Genomic DNA, 16,226 nt, shown 5'->3' with positions numbered 1-16,226 from the left:
CCAGCTCATTGTGGGTGTTGCCACCCCTGGGCTGGTGGTCCTAGGTTCTATAAGAAAGCAGGTTGAGCAAGCCATGAGGAGCAAGCCAGTAAGCAGCACCCCTCCATGGCTTCTGCATCAGCTCCTGACTCCAGGATCCTGCCCTGTGTGAGTTCCTGTCCTGACTTCCTTTGGTGATGGACAGTCATATGGAAGTGTAAGCTGAAGAAACCCTTTCCTCCCCAACTTGCTTTTTGGTCATGGTGTTCTGTCACAGCAATAGAAACTGTGACTCAGACACATAGGGACACATGCAGAGAGGTAGTGGAACTTTTCCAGTAGCCACAGAAGCCTGAGTAGTGAGGGCTCTAGGCTGCAGAAGAGGCTCTGGTAGCAAAAGTGCAGGTGATGGCAGGAGGGAAACTGAGCAACTCCAGATAGGATGAAGTGGGAATCCTAGGCCTGGGCTGTTGATTACAGTGTGTGTTAGATTCCCAGTGCAATCTAACCCTAGGGAAGGCGCTCAAGGGTTTCTGATTTCAGATCAGAGTAGGAAACCGAAGCTTCATATCCTCTGTGGAGAAAGAAAGGGTAAGGCTTTCAGTTCCTCTGTAGCAGAGGGTATTGGGGAGGAGCTCCAGCTGGTTTGGGTAAGATGACTCACTTCCTCCAATAAGACCACACCTCCTAACCCTTCTAATACTATCAAAGAGTTCCACTCTCTGGTGTCGATGGATGTTTCTTTGGTCTACCAGCTCACAAAAAATCTACCCTGATTCGAGACCAGCCTGGTCTACAGAGCTAGTTCCAGGACAGGCTCCAAAGCCACAGAGAAACCCTGTCTCAAAAAACCAAAAAAAAAAAAAAAAGGCAAAAAATTACCCTGAGATTTATTATTAATCCCCATAGCTTTAGACTTGTTCCACTAGCTCTCATAACTCAAATTACCCTGAGAAAAAAAATTACCCTGAGATTTATTATGAATCCCTATAGCTTTAGGCTTGTTCCACCCTTTTCTATTCATCTACGTGTTGCCTGGTGATTTGTGGCTTTTACCTCTCTTCCTGCATGTCTTGCTCTCCCTGCTTCTGCCTCACAACACCTCCTTTCTTCTTCTCCGAGTTCTCTGCTCTCAGAAGTCCCTCTTCCTGCCTAGCTAATGGTCATTCAGCTCTTTATTAAACCAATCACAGTGACACATCTGCACACAGTGTACAGGAATATTCCGCAACACCCTGACTAAGCATTCAAATATGAGTCTATGGGGGCCATTCTTATTTAAATGACAGAGGCAGGGCTGTCTGATACCAACTTTCATTTTTCTCTTTTGCACTCACAGACTGCTGCAGAGGCTCACACTTTTGTCCAATCATGCGCTGTCCACCTAGGCCCTCTGCTGTGGGACTGGCTATTCTTCAGGACTGGTGCAGGTGGATGGGTGCCAATGCCCAGCGCTCTCTGCTCATCCTGGGTATCCCCGATGACTGTGAGGAAGAAGAATTCCAGGAGGCTGTGCAGGCTGCCCTCAGGCCCCTGGGCAGGTACCGAGTGCTTGGCAAGGTCTTCAGAAAAGAGATCGGGGCAAAGGTCGCTTTGGTTGAATTCGCTGACAATTTAAACCAAAGTCTGATCCCCCAACAAATACCAAATGATAGGGGGCCCTGGACTGTGATCTTCCTGCCTCCGGTCCCTGATATCGAGCTACAGGACACATTCAATTTCCCTGCACAGGCTCACGGGCAAGCTTTGGAAGGGTCTTCAGGTGGGGCAGGGGCTTCAGGTAGATCAGGGGCTACAGTGGAGGAAGGAGATGTAGTTAGGGCTGTGGGTGAGGCAGGAGGAGCAGCTGAGGAAGGAGCCGAGGATGAGGCAAGAGTACCTGTTGAGGAAGGAGCCGAGGGTGAGGAGGGAGGAGCAGATGTGGCTCCTCCTGCCCCCTTCCTACTGGAGGAAGGAGCTGCAGCCAAGGCAAGAGTGTCAGAAGAGGAAGAAACAGAGGGTGAGGAAGGAGCGGGTGAGGCAGGAGGAGCAGCCCAGGAAGAAGCTGCAGCTGAGGTGAGCATGTCAGATGAGGAAGGAGCAGCGGATGGGGAAGGAGTTGTAGATGAGGGAGGGGTTGTGTATGAGGCAGCAGTAGTAGATGAAGCAAGATTGTCAGACGAGGGGGCTGTGGATGGGGAAGATGATGTCGTTGAGGCAGGGGCTGCGAGAATGTCTGATGAGGAGGGAGCTGGAGGTGACATGGGGGTCGCAGGTGTTATAGGAGCTATGGGTTGGGCAGGGGCTGCAGGTGAGGTAGGAGCTGCAGGAGAAGGAGGCGTTTTAGAGGCAGGAGCAGGAGGTGATGAGGGGTCTGCAGGTGATGAAGAGGGCTCTGGAGATGATGAGGGGTTTGCAGGTGATGAGGGCTCTGGGAGCGATGAGGGGTCCGCAGGGGATGAAGGCTCTGTGGATGATGGAGGGGCCGTGAGAGAAGCAGGAGCTGTAGGAGAGGATGAGGCAGGAGCCGTAGGTGAGGCAAGACTGTCAGATGAGGAGGGAGCTGCAGGTGACATGGGAGTTGCAGGCATTCTAGGAGCCGTGGGATTGGCAGGGGCCGCAGGTGAGGCAGGAGGCTCGGGTGAGGAAGGGCCCTTTGATGTGGCAGGAGGGGCACGTGGGGCTGGAGCCTGGACCCAGCAGTGGGGCCAAGCCGTGCAGCCCATCCTGGAAAACATGGCCTACCAGGAGCTGAGGCACTTCTCTGGGATGGAAGAGCCCGGCTGTGGGGGTCTGTCTTTTGAGAGCTGGCTGGACCACGCCAATGACATGCTATACATGTGGCGCCACATATCCGAGACGGAACGGCGTCGGCGGCTGGTCGAGAGTTTGGGCGGCCCTGCCCTGGATCTCCTGTGTGAGCTTCTGGAAGAGAATCCAGACACCCCTGTGCAGGACTGCCTGGCTGCACTGGTGCAGGTGTTTGGCAACAAGGATACTATCACAAGTTCAAAATTTTAAATTTCCCTCGGTTGTTTTCTAAGTATAGACAAAAATGCTTCTCAAAAAAAATTCTTTTTTTTTTTTTTTTTTTGGATTTTCGAGACAGGGTTTCTCCATAGTTTTTTGGTTCCAGTCCTGGAACTAGCTCTTGTAGACCAGGCTGGCCTCGAACTCACAGAGATCTGCCTGCCTGTGCCTCCAGAGTGCTGGAATTAAAGGCGTGCACCACCACAGCCCGGCAACAAAAAAAAATTCTTATAAGCTTCAGGGAGTCAAGAGACTTGAATCAATCATTCCCAGGTCAAACTGACTCCAGATAATTACTCCTGTCAGTCAACAGCAGCCTATGTCTCCAGACCTGTCTATTCCTGCGTGTGGGTTTTCTCTTGCTTCCTCCCCGACTTGGTTGGCATGTTCCCTCTCCACCTACCAGGACCATGGGCCTGGAAGTTTCAAGTGTAAACCCAAGATAAAAAAAAAAATTCCCCTATTCTCCTTAACTTTAAGTTCTGTCTGTAGTCTACATCTGTCCTAAAAGATTTCCAGTCATCTGCCCCCCACACACCATCCCTAGGTGCTTCTAACTAAATTTCTGACCAACCTGAGTCTCTCCTGCACAGTCTGTTCCAAAGTGGTTTATTCTTCACTATGCACAGGTGGTCCTGCAGAATCTGGGCATTGAGTGTTGAGAAAAATAGGTATCCCCTGTTAGCATCCAAGCACATCTTGGCCCTGCCCATTGGGAACCTGGCACAGTGCATTCACCCCTCTGCACATGGTAAGAAGTATGCTGACTGTATGCAGATGCAAAGGTCCCTTTAAGAGACAAGCCCTGCCTACTCCCACTCTCTTCCCACTGCTCTTCTGAAGAAGCAAGCAGGTCTTTGCCCCCCCTCTTTCCTGTTACCCTTTTTTCAATAAACTACATATTCAAGCTCTGTCTCCACAGTCTGTTTCCTGCACCTGTGGCGCTCACCCACCAAAGTCCCAATTCACTCCATAATCATCACATAACTTCATTATGCTGTTGTTTATAGTCATAACACTAATCAATAAAGTTCTGATAAGCTATTAATCTAGCTCTGGCAGAATACCTCCACTACTATATTGCAAGATCAAGATTTTATATTCTCTTTGGTCATTTTCTACCTAAAAGATACTTTTCATTATGCAAAAACGTCTGTCACAGTCATTTCTGGAGGATTCACCTTAAACAGGTCAGATGTGCTCCTCCCTCAATTACCAGGCCCTAAGCAGCCCAAGTCTTCCCAGCCTTTCCTGATCCTGACACATTCCCCTTCAATCACCAGGACCTAAAGAATTTTCTTTTCTTCCTAAACTTAACCTTGTCCTTTGCTCTGCCAACACCTCGCCAGGTCCAAGAAACACTCAACAATTCCACAGAGCCTGGACAGCAGTGGGGCAATCTGATACCCCTGGCTATGGCCAGCATCCCAGCTTTCTCAGGTTCCCCAAGATTTCCACGCTCACAAATCAGCTGGAAGCAGTTTTGAGAGCTTGATGCTCTCATCTCCTTAACCTACCATTCCTAACTCCTAGCTTTTTAATAAAAGAAACAGTAAGGAATGTTAGTATTCAGGCACACCCTATCATAGTGCTTCCTGCTCTGCACTAGCCTGCATAGCAAATGGTACCCTGTCCCTTTAAGAGAAGCTCTGCCCACTCCCAGTCTTCTCTCTTCCAAGATGCCAAGACCCTAGGAAAGTGGATCTTGGTGTTCTCTCTGTCTCTCTCTGTCTGTCTCTCCTTTCCTCCTCTCTACACCCCCTTTTAATAAAACTTCACACTCAATCTCTCTCGGCATGGCGAATTTGTCTGTTCCTTACCCGATGTCACCCACACACCATGGGACCTGCAAAGTCCCCAACTGGCGCCATAATCTTTCAGCTCCCCAGCCTGTCTTTTGACCATCATTCCAGTCTTCCTGCCCACCCTCAATGATGCCCTAATTTCAGTTGGAAGTAGTTATAGAAAAGATTGTGTTGCCCTTTACCATAAGTTGCCAACTTGAGGCACGCGTGAGCTTGCATCCTCTTTTTTATACATTGCCTGTTTCAGAAAAAGAAAAATAAGACATGAAAGGGAAGGCAGAAAGTATACATATAAGCACCACCATAGACATAGTTATCATAGTTTCCTAGTTTATTTTACATTTTTTTGTAGTTTATAGTTTTAGGGTTCATGATCTCTTAGCAAACACACTTATGATGGAAAAGAGTGGACCAATGTTTCATTCACATTTCCAGATACACGAGCAACAGAAACAGAAAACACACATCTGTTTGTGTACTGTGTGTGTTAATTCTAAGGCAGTGTAATCAAGCATGCTTAAGCTTTAGTGATCTACAAGTCTCCATATGAGCGTATCCTCATGAACAGTCTGGGGGGAACTTGTCCGCAAAGCAAACGCCTGAATAAGAGTGCGCTTGCGCAAGCGGCCATTTCCTGCAGCCTTGAGCTCAAGTAGTGGTGGACCCTGGGGAATGCTACAGTGCAAACCACCAAATGGCTGCTAAGGCAGCTTTGGCGTCTTCAGGGCTTCTCCTGAGGCAGTGCCCGCATAAGACGCAAGATGGCGCTGGATGACCACAAATAGTTCCCGCTGCGCCAGCGTTCTCCCACTCCCATCCCCCACTCCATTTCCCCTGTCTCGGGTCCCTGATTGGCCAAAGTGGTGTTCCTGAGGGTGGCCTTGCCTGGGCAGGCAGCTTAGGTGACCTCGTTAACTATGCTGATCTCAAGGACACCAGGTTCTCCCCCACTCCCCAAGACTGAGCCAACTTCCGCTGTGCCAGATGGGGGAGTTCAATTTCCCTGTGCATTTATTTAATAATTGAGGCCCAGCAGTGGGGGGTCACACTTTGTCCAGTCCCAGCAGTTATGGAGTCTCTCGTTGTTTAAATGTAAAAAGGAGAAGAGTAGAAAGAGGATTGTTCTGTCCTGGTATTGCAGAGCCAGAGACGCCCCTTCCCCACATACGCACAAACACACCATTTTAAAAAAAGTTATACACACTTGCAGTGTATTGTGAACTGTGATTATAGCCACTCCCCATTATACTCTGCTATACGCCTTCTCATTTCTCTGAATTCATTCCCACTTGGTCCTAGCAGAGATCATCACTCCTTATTGTTTGGACAGTTTTACACACACACACACACACCACTGTGTTGTGCTTATACTCACCCCTCCATTACACTCTACTATTCCCGTTCCCTTCCCTCTGACCCCATTCTTCCCACCTAGCCCCATTAGAGAAAAGACAGTTCCTCTTCTAACAACCATTAATAGTCAATAGCTCCTGAGGGAAGAATGAAGCCACATGGGCACCTCCCCTGTCCATGGAGGAAAGTTTGAAGGCCCAATTACATACAAGTATCCCTAGTTGCTGTGTGTGTGTGTGTGTGTGTGTGTGTGTGTGTGTGTGGCTGCATTTGTCATATCTGGTTGGCAGAATTTCATCACAGTCTCCTCCACTCCCATCCTCTCTTCTCTGATGTTCCTTAGGCCTGGAGAACAGGGAAAAGTTGATATAATTGTCTAGTTTAGGGTTGAGCACGCAGCAGTGACTTATTCTCAACACTTTGTCTGGGAATTACACATCACCCTTTGCAAAAAGGAGCTGGAAACTCTCTCACTGGTGGCTATTGATCATATTACTGGTGTAGGTTGCTGGCAGAGAAAAGTCGCCAAGGATCTTATCCAGTTGTAGACAGATATGTGTGATCACTGGTATAATAGTGAAAGTTATTGTGCATAACCAACCACTCTGCGATTGGATTTTAGAACTATTCCATGAGTGTGTTGTATGCTGTTGAAGATACAGACCTATATACCTGGTCAAAAGGCTATAGCTTCCAGGTCTCTGTCTTCCATCCTGATTCGCATAGAAAAAGTTGTTAAGAAAGCCTTGGTGCTTCTTCGTTACTCAGAGCCTTTCAATTTCTGATTCTCTCTCTCTCTCTCTCTCTACACACACACACACACACACACACACACATATATATGTGTGTGTGTGTGTGTATACATATACATATACATACACATACACACATATATACGTATATATGTATGTACGTATATGTGTGTATACATGTATACACATATATATGATGTATCATATCTCAGAAATATATGCATATATAGAGAGATATTACACAAATATCACAATTCTTTATTAATTCTTTAGGAGTTTCACATCATGCACCCCAAACCCACTCACCTTCCAGTCCTTCCATACCTGCCCCTCACCCCTGCAGCATCCTCCCCAAAAGAAAACCCCCAAATTAATTAAAGACAAAACAAACACACACCTCGTCTTTCCCACCTCTCCAATACTTCTTCATTTGCCCTAGTGGCATTGGAGGCTGCCATGTGTCACACGTCAGCCCCACCTGCAATGTTCACTACAATGAATGAGTGGTCTGGTTCAAGGCCTCTGGCACACCATCATCACTGGGCCCTCACTGAAACTCCTCTCAGACACCCTGCTGTGGCTCTGAGTATTGGAGATCCTGCAGCTATCATTCTGCATGACCAGTCCCTTCATGTGCTCCAGCAGGTTATAGATGGCGTAGATGTTAGAGTGGGCCAACCCAAGGCCTAGGATGTGGGCCTGGATGGGAGCTGAACTGGTCAGTCTGGGCTATGGGCCACTGGGACTGCCCCCCTTATGTGAGGGGCAGAACCAGCTTTCCCACAACCATGGTAAGGGGTGGGACCATCTCTTCGAAGTGCTGGGGTGGGGGGGCAATCTCTTCGAAGTGCTGGGGTGGGGGGGCAATCTCTTCGAAGTGCTGGGGTGGGGGGCAGCTCTCCAGTGAGGGTCTGGAAGAGCTCTCCTGCTGGAGAGGGAGTGCCAAGGGAGGGGTAGGGCCAGCTATCTCAGGGTCAGTGAAGGGCAAAGCCAGCTCAGCCGCCCTCAGATTTCAACAGACATGGTTCCTGTGGCCTCCTGTGGTGACACAGGCCATGGAGAGCAGCACAGATCCCAGCTGCAGCAGAACCACAGACCTTGTTCAGCTTGTTTTCTTATAGAACCCAGGACCAGCAACCCAGGGATAGCACCACCCACCATGGGTGTGCCCGTGGATCAATAATTGAGAAAAAAGCCTTACAGCTGGATCTCATGGAGGCCTTTCTTCAGTTGAGGCTCCTTCCTCTCTAATGACTTTAGCTTGTGTTAAGTTGACATAAAACCAGCCAGTACAGAGGGTTATGGACATAACCATCGTGATGAGAAGCAGATAGGCAGGGTGCTGGACTGGTAGCTGGGAACTTTACATCCCAATCCTTGAGGAGAGAGAGGGAGGGAGGGAGAGAGGAGGGAGGGAGAGAGGGAGGGAGGGAGCATGCTGGAGGGAGGGAGAGACAGAGAGATAGCAGGGAGGGAGGGAGAGAGAGAGCTTGACTTTTTGAAACCTCAAAGCACACTCCCAGAGACATACTTCCTCCAACAAACCTGCATCTTTGCCTTTAACAAACAGTTCATGCAAATATATGAGCTTATAGGCGGCATTCTCATTCAAACCACCAGAGCCACCAGGCCTGGCTCCCTCTGTGTCTTTGAAGCTAAGACTTAGCTATGACATTGGGGAGGGCATCATAATTGTCACTTTCCCATTATCTCCTTCTTGTGGCACCTTACTAGTCTAGCTATGATGCTAAGAGAGCCTAGTGATATCCTCGTCACAGAGGGTTTACTTTTTGCCTATATTGTATTCTTATTTCTTCTAGTGAATCCCCTCGGTCTTAGTTACTTTTCTATTTCTGTGATAAAACACCATGACCAATTCAACTTATGACTGAAAACATTTAATGTGGGACTTATGGTTTCAGAGGGTAGATTCTATGATGGCAGAGCAAACACATGAGTGGCAGCAGGGACAGCTGAGAGCTCACATCTTGTCAGCAAGTTGCAGGCAGAGAGGACTATTTGGGAAGAAACTTCAAAGCCCAGCACCAGTGGCACAGCTCTCCCAAGGCCATATTTCCTAATTCTTCCCAAATAGTTCAGCCAATAGGGGAACCAAATATTCAAACCCATGAGCCTGTGGGGGCCATTCTCCTTCAAACCACCATATCCTTTGGGGTTGAAGGTCAGGCAGAGTGCAAGCCACTTCATTTTTAACTACCAAGAAGCTTCTATTCTCTGCACTGCAGAAGCCATGGAGTCAGCCTTCATTGCCTATAGAAGTTAGCTTTCTATCTTCCATCTTGATCCAGGGCAACCTGATTAAAAAAAAGCCTTGGTGTTCCCTTTGTCATCTTAGGCACACTCAAACTAAGCAAATCCCTGTTCTTACAGGGAACTTCTACCTTTGCCTCACTATCACCAACACGGGAACCCCGATTGCCTTCTTTGTACCCCCAAGCCATCTTGAAACTTCTTGAGGGCGTCTTCCACAACCCTCCAACCCTCAATTCTGTAACTAATGAAGTGCATGTGTGTGTGTGGTGTTGTTGTCAGTATCAACATCAGTAGCATTTCAGTAATGTGACTGTCCCACCTGTCCCTGCAGATGAGGAAAACCAAGTGGAAGCCTGAAGAAATGTACCCCTTCCTATCTCACATGGCCAGAAGATTATAATAAAAACAATGACAGAGGTGGATTTCAGAGATTAGGACAATCTGCAAATTCTAAAAGATGTAGCTATAGTGGTCCCCAACATACCTACTTAATTTGCTCTTTAGTAACCTGTAAAAGCAGAGCATTTCTACAGAATTACTGTACAGTATCTCATAGTGCAGCACGTGCTGATCCTAGTTGGCCTCTGAGTGGCCTTCTTCCACACTGATGTTCTAGTCCAGGGCAAGGCCAAATAAATCGCAGTTTCCTTCTCCACAGTCTACTATACTTCAACAATGTAATTGATGTTTCCCCATCACTTTTCTGTATGTGGTACCTTTGTGCTGGTTACTACATGTACTGATGGGGACACAAAGCAAATGATGCATTTCTATTGGCTTCAAGGCCAATGATTAACTTTACAAATGTGTTAAGAAAAAACTTACAATTTGAACAAATTCAAACCTATTGCTCCAATTTTGCTGTTACCCAATCCTCTGCCTAATGTTCAGAACATTCACAGATTAACTCTTTTCTAGAGAAATCCATGACAAGTCTCTCTGTTTTATGAGTGTGAGTGCTTTGTTTGATGTATGTCTGTACACCTGTGTGTCATACCTGGTGTCCATGGAGGCCAGAAGAAAACATTAGATCTCCTGAAACTGGAGTTATAAGCCAGCCTGTGGGTGCTCGGAATAGAACCTGGGTCCTCTGCAAGAATAGTCAGTGCTCTTAACAGCTGAGCCATCTCTCCTCCCGGAACCAGCGTGTTTGGCATATGACAGTGTAGGTTGAGCAGATAAAGAAGTGGTTTGGAGCAAGTTGAACTTTTAGAGCAACAAAGCTGAGATCAGTATGAGGCCTGAAGGCAGCAACTGTTTTGTGAGAGACATTAATTGGGAACAACGTGTTTGATGTTATTTAAGGAGTATATACATGCTTGATCTCCAAAGTAGGCATGCCAAGGGGCTATTCCATATGTCATGAAAGGAGACTCATTACTTGTGGAGCAGCAGTTCTCATCCTGTGGGTCACAATTGCCTTGGGCTTCAAATCTCAAAAGCAGCTTTTCAAGAAGCTGGATATACAGCATGCAGAGCAGGAAAGACCCGCCAGTGCTGGACCCTCCTGTGAGCTGGCCACTGGCACCAAGGGCAGGAAGGCATGCAGGCCCCACAGTGGTGAAAGTGCCTGCAGCCCCTTCCACTGGGATGGGCATCACCCAGATGGTGCACGCTCCATGGGAAGTGGCGGGATGGGGTGTGTGGGCTCATGTGCAATCTATTCCAGGGACTCTACCTAGACTAGGTGTTGCTTGCCCAGCTCTGTCACTAGACTAGGTCCAGATAGGGACTCGCCAGGGAAAAAACCCTCAGAGTCCCTGCTCCCTGGCCTTGATCAGGAAACAGAGCTGGAGGGGGCAACACAGATTTCTGGTGCCCTTCTGTGGAGACCCCTGAGCACTCTGGGGTTCAGACTTTGTATTCTCGGGGAGAGCGGAACTGACCTGGATTCACGATAAGGGACAGCTTGGGGACAGTCAAAGGCAGAAGGACACTGGATACTGACTCATAAACCTCAGATTCAGAGAATTGAGGTGGGGTCCTCTGTGCTGGAGTAGCGGAGGTATGTTGGGGGTGGGCAGCAGCAGGTGACGTCACCTGAGGCCCCAGGTTGCCCAAGGCCTAGGCAACAGACTTGTCGCGTGATCCTCATGCGCCAATGGCTCAGCGGTCTCCCAGGCGACGCGGAGGGTCCGCGCTTCAGCGCCACAGCACCCCCGCCCCAAGTCCGCACTGCAGAGAGCGGTGGCGAGCCCGCGCCAGCGCATTGGACGACGTGCGGGACCAGAGGGCCGGAAGAGCAAGGAAGCTGGCAAGAGACCCTGGAAAGGAATGGTGTCCGACCCCACCTCCTCTCTGAGCAGTCTTGGAACCTCACTGCGGCAGTGAATGAGGAAGCATCTTGACCTAAGAGGTACCAGCTCCCAGGAGGAAACGGCTGGCCTGGGCAGCCCCCTCCGCCCAGTAGGGTGGTACTGCTGCAGCGTTTGGGTTGGGGAGGGGGCTGCAGCGGGGGGCCCAACCCGGTGGGGCCTCCCGTTGCAGCCTTTGGGGTGAGGAGGGGGCTATAGCACGCAGCGGGGTGGGCTGTAGAAGTGTCTTCGCAGGAGGTGGGTGGAGGCTGCGTGGCGTAGAAGGGACGCGGGGGGGGGGGGCGCATTAATCTCCTTTCACCCTTTTTACAGACTCTTGGAGGCCTGGGAGGGCTACGGATCTGGAATTTGCCCCAGATTTGTGTGCATCACACCCTAATCACTCCCTACATTAGAATCTCTTGAAGTTGGAGCCATGCCATTGAACCTGTTGCAGGACTGGTGTAGGGGGGAGCATCTGAACACCCAGAGGTCTATGCTGATCCTGGGGATTCCTGAGGACTGTAGTGAGGATGAATTTGAGGAGACTCTGCACGAAGCTCTCAGGCATCTGGGAAGATATAGGATCATTGGCAGGATGTTTAGGAGGGAGGAGAACGCCCAGGCCTTTCTGGTGGAACTTGCACGTGATTTTGACTATGCGTTGGTACCCAGGGAAATACAAGGAAAGGGTGGGCCCTGGGAAGTGATTGTGAAACCTCCTAATTCAGATGATGAATTTCTCAATAGACTGAACCACTTCTTAGAGGAAGAGAGACGCTCAGTATCAGACCTAAACAGGCTCCTTGGGACATACTCTAATTATTCACCTAACAAAGCAGCGATATCAGCAGATTTCTGGGCCTGGGCTCAAACTCTCGGTGCAGTGATGCAGCCTCTGCTAGAACAGATGCTGTACCGAGAACTAAGAGTCTTTTCTGGGAACACAGCATCAGTCCCAGGGTTATTGGCCTTTGATTCCTGGCTTGAGCACACCACTGAGATGTTACAGATGTGGCAGGTACCTGAGGTGGAGAAGAGGCGGAGGCTGATGGAATGCTTGCAAGGCCCTGCTCTACAAGTGGTCAATGTGCTCCGTGCCAACAACGCTGCCGTCACAGTGAAGGAGTGCCTGGAGGCCCTGCGCCAGGTATTTGGGCCCGTGGAGAGCCGCAGAATGGCCCAGATGAAATTTTGTAAGGCTTATCAGGAGCCAGGAGAGACAGTTTCTAGCTTTGTGGTCCGTTTGGAAACCCTGCTCCAAAAAGCCCTAGAGAAAAGGGCAATAGCACGAAGGAACGTGAATCAGACCCGCCTTAAACGAATCTTAGGTGGGGCCATCCTTACTGGAAAACTTCGAGAGAAACTTAAGCTAATGAAACAGCGTCGGAAGCCACCTGGTTTTCTGGCCCTGGTGAGGTTTTTTCGTGAGGAGGAGGAGTGGGAAGCTACTAGGGGGGCAGAGAATAGCTGCCCACAGGGGCTGGAAATAGGCAGGGAGAGGGCACTGTTTGTTCCTGCCTTTGACAGTGGTCTTGAGAAAAGATCTTACCAGGGTTCCCGTCGCCGGAGGGGCAGAGGCCAGCACCGAAGGGGAGGTGTGCCCAGAGATAGAGCTCAAGGTGCAAGAAAGCGGAATTATGACACATTCTGCTACAGTTGCGGGGAAGAAGGCCACATTAGAGTACACTGCTTGAACCCATCCAACCGGACCTTAGTGAAGCAGAAGAGACGGGCTGCAATGGAGATGGGAAACGGGGCCTGGGCTTGGGAGAAGAGCCACCCCAAGCCCAAGACCAAGTAGGCTCCAGGGAACAGGGTAACCACTGTTCCCGTAAGCCAAGGAGACAAAAAAGATGTTTGAAGGAGGGGAAAGAACAGTTCAGAGAAATGGCAGGGGACCTTAGTAAGATACAATGGCAACATAACCAGGCACAAGTTAAGTTCCCTAAGCCAATGCCAGCTGGAGAAAACTCTAACAAGCAAAAGTACACCACATTCAGCTCAGTAATGAGCAGATGCAAGGCTCCTAGGATGTACCATAGGAGGAAGCCAGGAGCTGCTGCAGCTGCATGGAGCCACAAGGACTCAGATGGGGACATCAGGAAAGCAGAGCCAGAAGATAGGAAGGCTGTGGCTCTAAGAAACCTAGCAACTTCCAGTCCCCACGGGGTGTGGAGGCTGTCCTGGCCAGAGAGAACCAATGCCTGGGGAGAAGTGCAGCAAGGCCGGGAGACAGTGCTCCGGAGAGGAGGCCGCAGGATCCAGCCCGTCTTCAGGATCATCTACACTGCTCTAGGGGAGCCTCATGAGGGCAGCATCCTTGAGTCCTTTCGTGAGTGAAACACCAGGGTCCCTGAACCCAAAGGCCCCGGGACACCAGTGTCAACCCGGAGGCAGATCCTATCTTGGCACCCTGGCAGGACTGTGAGTAGGGGGAAGACAGCAGTGTCCAAAAAGATCCCCGGGCTGGGGGTGCGTACCCAGCACCATAAGGTTTGTGCCCTCAGCTGGTCTGAGAGCCCGTGAGTGTGCAGGACAGATTGGTGTGAACTAGGAGGAAGAGCAGCAGCAGGAGGGCTTGGTGGGGCGGTAGTTTGTTCTGCTCTCTTTTGTCCAGGGCTGCTGGAGAATTCCAGAGAGCTAGCAAGGAGAGCCTGGTGAATACAACTCGGCAGGCAGCTGCCACGGCTGGCCCCCAACCCTGCCGACCTGAGAGGGTGGCCTGGCGCTGCTGCCGAGGTGCCATCCTCCATCTGCCACCCATACCAGACGGGTGGAAGTTACAGAAGAGGCCGCCTCAAGGGTTCTTTCTGCCTGGCTCTCCCAACACGGATGCCCCCTCCCCATTGCTATCCGGAGGGAGGCTACTCCTGCCTCTGGAACCCCCCCCCCCTCTTATCTGCTAACCTCATAGTGACCCACTCGGCTGTCCACCGGGTCCTTTTCCCCCTTGAGTGCTCATCCCCCACCCGTTGCTTCTGTACCAAGCTGTGAGTGAAGTGTGTGTTAACTTGAGCAGCTGGAGGCCCTGACTACCTGGTCAGTGGCCCCTACTCCCTGGCACGTGTTGTGAGCTTCTGTGAGCTGCTTTGCCAGCCAAGGCTGCCTAACTCCCCTCCCACCGGTGTTGTGAACACTCCTCGTCTGCTTTCCCGGTGTACATCTAGGCCAGCTGCCCGATGCTTGCTCTCCTGCAGATGTGTGGGTGTTCTTACCCGATCGAGTGCTCCCCAGAACCCCCAGGCCCAGTCCTGGATGCCAGCCGGAAGCAAGGATGTCGACAAGGGACTGGTTGACTCTCTTATGACTGACTTCAATCTGGAGCAGACAGGAAGACCTGAACTGGAGATGGGTGGGACCTGGGGACTGTGCTGTAATGTTCCACTCCTGTCGTTACTTGTGACTATGTTTCCCAGGCTTGATGGAATATTCCTTGCTGTGCTTTGCAGTGTCCTGTGACTATCTTGTACCAGAATATGACAGGGCCACCCTACAGTGGGCAATTCCTTGTAAGGGTTCACCAAAGGCTGAGTGGATTGCAAGAGGTAGTTCTTGGGCCCTTGGGAAGGGAGAAAATAACAGAGGGATCCCAGAGTGTTTGGTCCTTTGGAGGAGCTCCATGGGGGTGGTCCAGAACCTGTGTTGCTTCTAGTGCTGTGGAGCATTTGTGTTCTCATCTCTTTCTCTTCAAGATATTTAGTAAATGTCTCTGTTCAATAAACTTAATATATGTTCCAGCTGTTTCTGGCCTCTTCTTGAGTGGGGGATGGGGTGAGGCAGAGGGAGCAACATTAATATATGTTCAAAGCAGAGCCCATGTGGGCCTATGTGGTTCCCTGGGTAAGTGGGAGTCAGGTGACTAGGTGCTGTATGGGTGGAGGGAGAGTGCTTTCCTGGTTTCCCCAGGACACTCAGGGAGACCCCAGGAATGAGTAGGTTCGGCTTTTAAAGGAGGGCATTGGACAACAAGCAGGACTTGAGGCTCCCAGATGCCTGGCAATGCACTGGAGGCTTAGTGTATCTGACCTGGCATATCAAACTTGTCTGTGTGATATGACATCATGTATGAATATGTGTATGTCAGTTAGTGATTGTGTGTGAGTGAGTGTCTAGTTTATAGATTTCTGTGTATTTCAACAGACTAGCAAGTGATTGTACGTTAGCATGTGGCAGTATTGCCTTAGTGAATCTGTTAACGCATGAGCAAATATGAGAGATGCCTGTGAATGTATCAATATTAATGAATATACATGTTTAAGTTTTAGTACACATTTTCAAGTGTTAGTAAAATTGTGTTTGTTGTACGAGTGTATGGGAATATTAATGTGCATGCTAATGAACGCACACTACTCTGCAGTATGTGGCTATGAATGTGTATCTGTGAATTTATGGACTTTGAGTGTATTCATGAACAAATGTGAGCACATGAGAGTGAAGAGCCAGACGTATAGGAGTTTGTTGTTGCATGTGTGGGGTGGAATGACATGTTTGTGTGTTAGTATAGAAGAATGTAAAAAAAAACACGCAAATTTGTGCTGCAAATACATAACGATTGTTGATATTTTTATTTAAGGAATTAAATAATGGTGTTGGAAAGAACAAGAGACAACTGACTTTCAAAAACAAAGACACACACACAAAATCAGTTGTACAACTGAGACTCAACAGAGTATGTGAATTAATGATGGTAGCCCCCAGACTAGAAAGCCTAATGCCAGTCCTGGAACATGCCTGTTTTCAAGTTTTTCTTCCACTGT

At 49.5% G+C, this 16,226-nt stretch overlaps 1 protein-coding gene across 1 annotated transcript; it reads left to right on the top strand.

The window, feature by feature from the left end:
• The first annotated feature begins 11,068 nt into the window (after positions 1–11,068).
• Positions 11,069–15,204, top strand: Pnma3 (PNMA family member 3). The gene is made up of 2 exons (XM_057760585.1): positions 11,069–11,528; positions 11,800–15,204. The coding sequence occupies exon 2, from the start codon at positions 11,903–11,905 to the stop codon at positions 13,268–13,270; it is 1,368 nt and encodes a 455-aa protein (XP_057616568.1). The 5' UTR covers positions 11,069–11,528; positions 11,800–11,902; the 3' UTR covers positions 13,271–15,204.
• The last annotated feature ends 1,022 nt before the right edge of the window (positions 15,205–16,226 follow it).

The sequence above is a fragment of the Chionomys nivalis genome, chromosome X (genome assembly GCF_950005125.1).
Source record: "Chionomys nivalis chromosome X, mChiNiv1.1, whole genome shotgun sequence".
NCBI classification, from domain to species: Eukaryota; Metazoa; Chordata; class Mammalia; order Rodentia; family Cricetidae; genus Chionomys; species Chionomys nivalis.
Note: the sequence above shows the minus strand (reverse complement) of the source record. Positions and strands in the feature narration are given on the sequence as shown.